Source organism: Eurosta solidaginis, chromosome 5 (assembly GCF_040869045.1).
Source record: "Eurosta solidaginis isolate ZX-2024a chromosome 5, ASM4086904v1, whole genome shotgun sequence".
NCBI lineage: Eukaryota > Metazoa > Arthropoda > Insecta > Diptera > Tephritidae > Eurosta > Eurosta solidaginis.
In genome coordinates, this window is record NC_090323.1 from 256,680,181 (window position 1) to 256,687,816 (window position 7,636).

The 7,636-nt window shown below is 38.3% G+C and overlaps 1 protein-coding gene across 1 annotated transcript; it reads left to right on the top strand.

Moving 5' to 3' along the window:
- Window positions 1–4,673: 4,673 nt before the first annotated feature.
- On the top strand, window positions 4,674–5,943 carry PGRP-SB1 (Peptidoglycan recognition protein SB1). The gene is made up of 3 exons (XM_067786364.1): window positions 4,674–5,130; window positions 5,197–5,535; window positions 5,614–5,943. The coding sequence occupies exons 1-3, from the start codon at window positions 5,091–5,093 to the stop codon at window positions 5,793–5,795; spliced, it is 561 nt and encodes a 186-aa protein (XP_067642465.1). The 5' UTR covers window positions 4,674–5,090; the 3' UTR covers window positions 5,796–5,943.
- Window positions 5,944–7,636: the final 1,693 nt, after the last annotated feature.

The window sequence follows — 7,636 nt, forward strand, 5'->3', positions numbered from 1 at the left end:
TATTCTATAAACACATTCTAGGGGTACCCGCGTCCACGTTTTCGCTTATATATCGAGACCCTAGTTACCCGCGGGTACGAAAAATACCCCGTATAAAAGTACTCATTCGATACCCATATTGTACAAACATATCCCACGATTACCCACGTCCACGTTTTGATCTCAATACCCTATCCAGAACGGGATAAAAATTAGCCTATGCCTGTCTCCTGGTTCTAAGCTACCCCTCCACCAATTTTCAGCCAAATATGTTCATCCGTTACTTCCTCTTCAATCACTCTTTATCTATTAAAACAAAGCCCATCAAAATCCGTTGCGTATTTTTAAAGGTTTAAGCATTCAAAGGGACATAGGGACAGAAAAAGCGAGTTTATTTTATACTATGTAGTGATGTACATCCATACATATGTACCTATAAACCTACGCCCGAAGTTAAATAACGCAGCGAATGCTATATATGTACGTATGTATGTGTCGCATCAAGCCTCACTCAAAAGCAATTAGCGCGGACAGTTCACAGCGAACAAACACACACATACGCATTTTTTGATAAAAACGTTACTTTTGTTTAAACAATTTGGCTGATATAAGAAAGGAATCAAGTATTTTTTTTTTTTTTGATGCAGATCGAAGGTAAATATTTCAAAGTTTTTCTGAAAAGTAGAATTTTTCAAATCCATCTTTCCGTTTATGAGTTATAGCTATGTAAACAAAAATTTTATGATTTTTTGCTACATTTTGGCAATTTGCCACGCCCCTATAATATATATCTTCAAATTATATTAACTGTACCATCTCACGTAGCTAAGCTTTCAAATGCAAAAAACCGTTTTAAAATCGGAGTATTCTGTGTGAAGTTATGTGCATACATGGCAATTAGCGACTTTATTTTATAAGATTTATAGATTTCTTACAGCTTATACTAAGCCTAGCTTATACGTATTGTCACGGATATTAGCATCACTAAGCTATACCATCACTAAGGCGATGCTAAGGCCATGCTAAGCGATATTTACGTCAATAATCAAATCATGTATACACATATATAATGCAGCCGAGAGATTTCACACACAGATGCATTTACTTATACGCCTATGTGTGCGCGAGAGACTGTAAACTACAAACATTCACATAAATAATTCAATCATTATGTATCTACATAAACGAAACAATAACTGCGTCTACATATATGTACCATGTACGTATACGAGCAGCGGAGAGTCAATGCACTAACACATGCATATATCTGAGATACTCCTATAAGTATGCAATGAGAAAAACTATAAAATTGTGCAATTGTAGTTACAGCTGAGAAGTTTGAGAGCTCATGGACAATGCTAGTAGATTCTAGAAGATGCGAACGAGGAAACCGCAGATGTAGAGGCGCTGGAATTCAGTTTGATTTGAGTTGTCAAGCAGTTACGACTAAGACGATATCTAGCGAGCAATAGCAGTATTATTTTGAAAGTCAGTTTCATTTAAGCTATCAGTTTGGTTATTAAGCTATTCGTTGCACAGTTTGAGTGTTATTGTGAAGTATTTTAATAAAGGCCATTTTTCCATTATTCAATATTGGAGTTATTTATTCAACAGTTTAGCGATACGAACCTAGCAAAAGGGCAAATAAGAGGATTTGCAAGTAAAATTCGTAACAGTATATATTGTAATTAATATATAATCTAATTAAAGTTATTTATATGCATCTATTGACTGCCCAAAAGGAGTGAGAGATGGGTAGCAGACGTGTGTAGTGACGGATGTAGGAATCAATTCAGCGCAATTATTAAAACCAAACATTGCAATGTAATAATAGTTGGGCATAGGGCACTGAATTTTCAGTACAATACGCTTTTGTAGTAGTAGCGCAAACATTGTCTACCACAGTATACAGTAGTTTAGTGGCGTGCTTCGCCTACCACACCGAGGGTCCTGAGTTCACGCCCCGGGCGAAGCAACACCAAAATTTTAGAAACAAGTTTTTTCAATTAGAAGAACATTTTTCTAAGCGGGATCGCCCATCGGCAGTAATTTGGCAGTCCGTGTGTATTTCTGCCCTGAAAAGCTTCTCAGTGAAAACTCATCTGCCTTGCAGATGCCGTTCGGAGTCGGCATAAAACATGTAGGCCCCGCCCCGCCAGTTTGTAGGAAAAATTAAAAGGATCACGACGCAAATTGGAGGAGAAGCGCTGACCAAAGACTCTTCGGAGTTTATCGCGCAAACCTGTTCAGTATGTACCCGTCGCAGGGTGGGGAATTTGATCAAACTAGCTGGCCAAAATTCAGACAGCAGTTATTTTTTTTTTTTAGTTATTTCTGTTAAAAAATTGGTTGTCTCACTTCATTGTTATGAATGGAAATATTTGACAGTAAATTCACAGCGTTCCGCGCAGAATTACTATAGATTGGGCAGCCGGTTTCGGATGGACCCAGGGTCATTGTTTGGCATTACATGAGATATGTCAATATGGGTAACAAACGAAAGGTATTTTACTCCGCATTTCTATTGAAATTTTTAAGTAGGGTTTCCACTTAGGGTTGCCATCTCACATTCTTTATTATATTTCTATGTATATCCACTACCATCTCGGAAACTGCTTAACCGACTTTAATCAAATTTGGTACATGGATATAGTATTACATTTTAAGACTTTTCAACTAGGTGTTGCCACTGAGAATGTTTTCACAAGGTTGCCAATAGGGTTATCAGTCTCTTACAAAATTGATCACTACTCAAAAAATCGCGGGTATGCGTAGCCGTTTTTGTTATTAAACTTTGAAACAAACACAAGCTTATGTATTGCAAAAAAAATAATGAGATGATATGCCATGAAAAAAAGATATGTATATCTTTTTGTTTGCAAGGTTCTTAAAAAAGTTAATATTGTAGTAGGGGTAGAATTACACTGTTAAAACATGCGGTATAAAAAATCTAACATAGGAATTAAAAACACATTTATATGAGTTAACCGGGGATTGCCCGTATCGCTTTAAATGTATGAAAACATTTATTTCAAGCAATTTTTTAATTTTATAATTTATTTAATAACTTGGGAAAAACTTTACAACAACTAAGACATGACGTAGCTGAATGCGTTTATAACCATTTCAACTATCGTAGGAGTGCGGGTTCGACTCCCAAAAGAAGAGAAGAGAAAATGCTTTGAAGAAATTTACAAGGTATAATCGAAACAGCTGTCGCCTTGTCCGTTCTGATGTCACGTTGTTTAAATTTTCCCAAATTATTAAATAAAAACACATTTACCTGTCCTAAAAGAAAATGTAACTAGATTTGATTAAGGCTAAAAAAGTAAACAAGTATTTAGGTTAGAAGGGTATATTGCTTTTTAATCCAAAAATACATCGAACTGCACACAATTTTTATACAACTGTAGATGTGCGCGGTTAGCTCCGTTGACGTAGCAGATGGGTTTTAAGTTATGTATACTATATACTAAACGCCAGGGAGTATATTTAAAAAAAAATTGGAATATTTTGAAAAATCTACTTTTGGCCAGCTAGATTGATCAAATACCCCACCGTGCGTCGTAGCAGGGGCAATCCCCGTCTATTCATACTATATGCCCTTTGAACATTGGCATGTCATTGAAGAAGGCACTCGGCCACACGTAACAAACTAAAGGCTTTGAGAAATATCACACCCTTGCTCTTACAGGAAGTGCGTCCAGCCGCACACTGCACTGTAGAAAGTGCTTGTCGAATATCTTCAATGCTTATACCTTGCTTTTTTCCTATATTGTTTTTATAGTTTTTTTTTTTTTTTGTTTTGTTTTATTTCTCTTTACTTTGTAGTACTTGCAATATTCGACGTACTTGTTATGTAAAGCTTACTTTGTTTATCTGTGAGGGCAATTGCTAAGTAGAAACTAACAATTGATGATGACGGACGTATCGAAAAAACTGAATGACAACAAATACAAGCTGTGTAATTTTAGACGACTAGGGCTGGATCAAGGCGAATTCAGTACCAGTTGTATTGTTGTTACCCCAACAGCTGATTGCTTCGTCTTGATTAATTTCTATACAACGCCGTGTTCTACAACTTGTCAGTTAATCGGCATCAATGAAAATTTTCTCTTGACTTGACATTCTTATGCACGGCGAATTGATTGAATTCGCCTTGCCACCACTTGGTATGGATTCGCCTTGGGCTGGATTAACTCAATATTGTACTGGAAAACCGGGCTTAAAAGATGTTTAGCTCTATGCAAGAGTTCTGCTGCCGCAAAATTGGTTTGCTTATAATTGAAAAAGGATTCTTCATCCCCAGCTTTTCACTCGGCCACCTTCCTCCCTTTCTATTTCTTCTAATATCCTTCCTGTACCTGCTCTTTTCACGTCCTCTCTGTTTTACTCCCACACCCACTGCTACTACTATTTTCATATACTCTCCACCTGTCTCACTCCAACTATCTCACTTACAAAATCTGCTCACCAAATATTGGATGACATTTAACTTAATCCTATTAGGGGGCTGTCACCGCCCACTTTTTCAAATATCTATACCGATTGATATATAATGTACATACATGCAGAACACACGCTTCTGCTGGTATAAAAATTAATTAATTAAGTCAAAAACTGTAAATGTGGTATTGCCTGTAATTAACCAAGTATCAAAATCCGTTTCAGGTTAAGCCGCGACCGCTCGCTTTCCCAAAATATCTCGCTTAACCCTCGAAAAGATAAATGTTTCCCAAAAATTTTTTTCAACAATTGTTTATCTATGATTGGTATATACTGCTTCCATTACGCTGCCGTGGCGAGCAGGTAGTGTGAGCGAGACAATTCACGGCATAACTACCTACCCTACAACGAATCGTGTTAGATTCGAACTAGCGCAGAAGCATTTCACTGATTATGGTCTCCTGCAAAGGGAAATTTCACAGCAAAGCTGGCTCTGTGACTGATAACAAAAGACTAATCAGCTGTGCATACAAAACAGCATCAATAAGCTGGGCTTGAAGAGTATTTAAGCTAATGGAAGTAGCTCGGGCAAGATCATTACTTCAGTTGTTGCTTTAGCAGAGAGTTCGAACTATATTTCCAATATTAAATTTTTCAAAATAAAAATGCTTTCATCATTGCTGATTTTTTCAGTGCTAGCAGTTGGTAAGCAAACTAATCTCAAAAAATTATTTTAAAAAATCAGTAATGATATCTATTTTCACTCGCCAGCTCTACCCGACTGCCTTGCCATCACAATTCAACCACGCAGTTCTTGGAATGCTGTGCCCGCAAGCTCTCCTGCACGCATATCAGGAAAAGTAGATTATGTTATCATTCATCATTCGGATAATCCTAACGGCTGTAGCACAACAGCTGATTGCAAGCGCATGATTAATAATATTCAAAATGATCACATAGTGCGTCGCAGGTTTAGTGATATTGGCTATAATTTCATAATAGCTGGTGATGGTAATATCTACGAGGGGCGCGGCTTTGGTGTGCAGGGTGCACATGCCCCTAATTATAATCGGAATAGCATTGGCATTGTTTTTATTGGTAATTTTGAAAGTGAGTATATTCGTCATTTGTATAAGAACTTGCATTTTATGAAGTGATGCCAAAAATTTCATTCTTCACATTCTACAGACACCACACCCTCGCAAACAATGTTGCAGAATGCTAAAGATCTGATAGCTTATGCGGTGCAACAGGGTTACCTGAAAAATGATTATACACTTTTGGGTCATAGACAAACAAAAGCTACGACTTGCCCCGGTCAAAAGCTGTATGATGAGATCAAAACCTGGCCACATTGGAAGAATATTTAAATACACGGGTGGTACATTCGTCTCAAAATACATGATATGTATATAAATTTGTGATTGAAAACTTTCTAGTGGAGCTAAAGGACCTCCTTCGTAGTTCATAAACCACAAATCTGATTAATATTTAAAATAAATGTATGATTAGACGAAAGGAATGTATCTTGCAATGTTAGGTAAGGTTTAGCTGATCGGTCAATATAGACCTCACATGGACTGAGTATGTCTTTTATCTTGCTGGAATTTGTATGGCGACTAAGCGGGAAAACACCCACTTAGCAAGTTGATTTTCTAGAAACCAGCTTAATTGCTGCCTCGAGATGTGATATGTCTCCACCCTAGTAGCCACCCTACGATAGCATTGCGGAGTTTCAATATTGAGCGAAAAAAGTAATAATTGCAGGTGTCTTTTACTAAAGAGCCATCGAAAAGGGAATGCGAACAACTACCCTAGAGGGAGGCCAGTTCTAGGCTGGGACGAACAATCATAAACAGCGGTCACCAATAAATCACATTCATAGTAGGCACACAAGGAGCGCTTTGGGCGGACACAAGCAAATGTACTCGCAGATGGAATGTGTCGAAACTAAGCATGTACAGTTGATGCTGTCGACACATACTCGTTTCGGGATGACGCTAGCACGGCTACAAGAAAACAATTTAAAGCCACAATGCTTGGTGTTTTTGCTGTTGTTGTTGTAGTAGTGCTTAGCCCCATCCAATAGGTGCGACCACTCACTTCTCCTCTAACAGGAGTCCGTGGAAACTTGCACTTTCAACAGGGTTGGACAAGAGAGATACGGTTGTTGTCCACATTGCAGTTGTAAAGATTGTTGGTGTCATGTGGCATACATTGGTTCTGGATAAGTTAGTGTGCACTCTATGACAGTATCCAGATCGAAGTTGAGCTCGAGTGACGCGCGTCCCTCTGGGGAGGTTTCTGGGTATTCAGGAGAAACTGTTTGTTCAGCATTTCATTTTTTCCCCTTATGTGGAGGATTCTCGCCTCACGTCCGCCGTGGTGTCGTCGTATCGTATTCCACCTACCACACCGAAGATCCTGAATTCAAGCCCGGGCAAAGACCCATCGAAAATTTAGAAAAAAGTTTTGTTAAGCGGCGTCGCCGCTCGACAGTGATTGGGCAAACTCCGTGTGTATTTCTGCCATGAAAAGCTTCTCAGTGAAAATTCATCTGCCTGTTGGCATAAAACATGTAGGGCCCGTAGGAAAAACTAAAAACGAGCACGACGCAAATTGGAAGAGAAGCTCGGCCCAAAATCTTTTCGGAGGTTATCACGCCTTGAATTTATTTTTACAAACATTTTTATTCTCGCCTCACTGTGTAAGTGATATTCTGGGTACATAAGAAGACATCCCGTGGCAGTTCTGAGCGCGGTGTTTTGAAAGGCCTGCAGTTTCCAGCCATGTGTTTCCTTTAGATTCAGCGACCATATTGGGGACGCTTAGCATACAAGCGACCGGTCAATTGCTTTATAGGTGATTACGAGCGTTTCTTTATCTTTGCCACCGTATAGGTGAGGTGTTAAATACGTTCTTTGTGGAAAGTATTGTGCAAATAAATGAAAGTATTGAGATAATTGAGAACAACGACTGTAATCACTATAACACTAACAATTCTGTTAAATTTGCTGAAGTAAATACAGAAAATATAGAGGAAATTGTGAAAAGCTTTAGCCACAAAATTAGTGGCAAAAAACTGTTAACGGCGGGAGTTATTAAAGACAATAGCCATCTTCCGGTGACAATGAGCATGAGCCAGATAAATAATTTTGCATGTTAATGCAACAACAACGATTTGAGCCAGATATATCCAGATAGAAGTCTG

Coding starts and splice junctions, on each gene's coding strand:
- PGRP-SB1 (XM_067786364.1), top strand. CDS start 5,091: ATGCTTTCATCATTGCTGATTTTTTCAGTGCTAGCAGTTG. Junction 5,131..5,196: donor TTTTTCAGTGCTAGCAGTTG/GTAAGCAAACTA, acceptor TTCACTCGCCAG/CTCTACCCGACTGCCTTGCC. Junction 5,536..5,613: donor TTTTATTGGTAATTTTGAAA/GTGAGTATATTC, acceptor CACATTCTACAG/ACACCACACCCTCGCAAACA.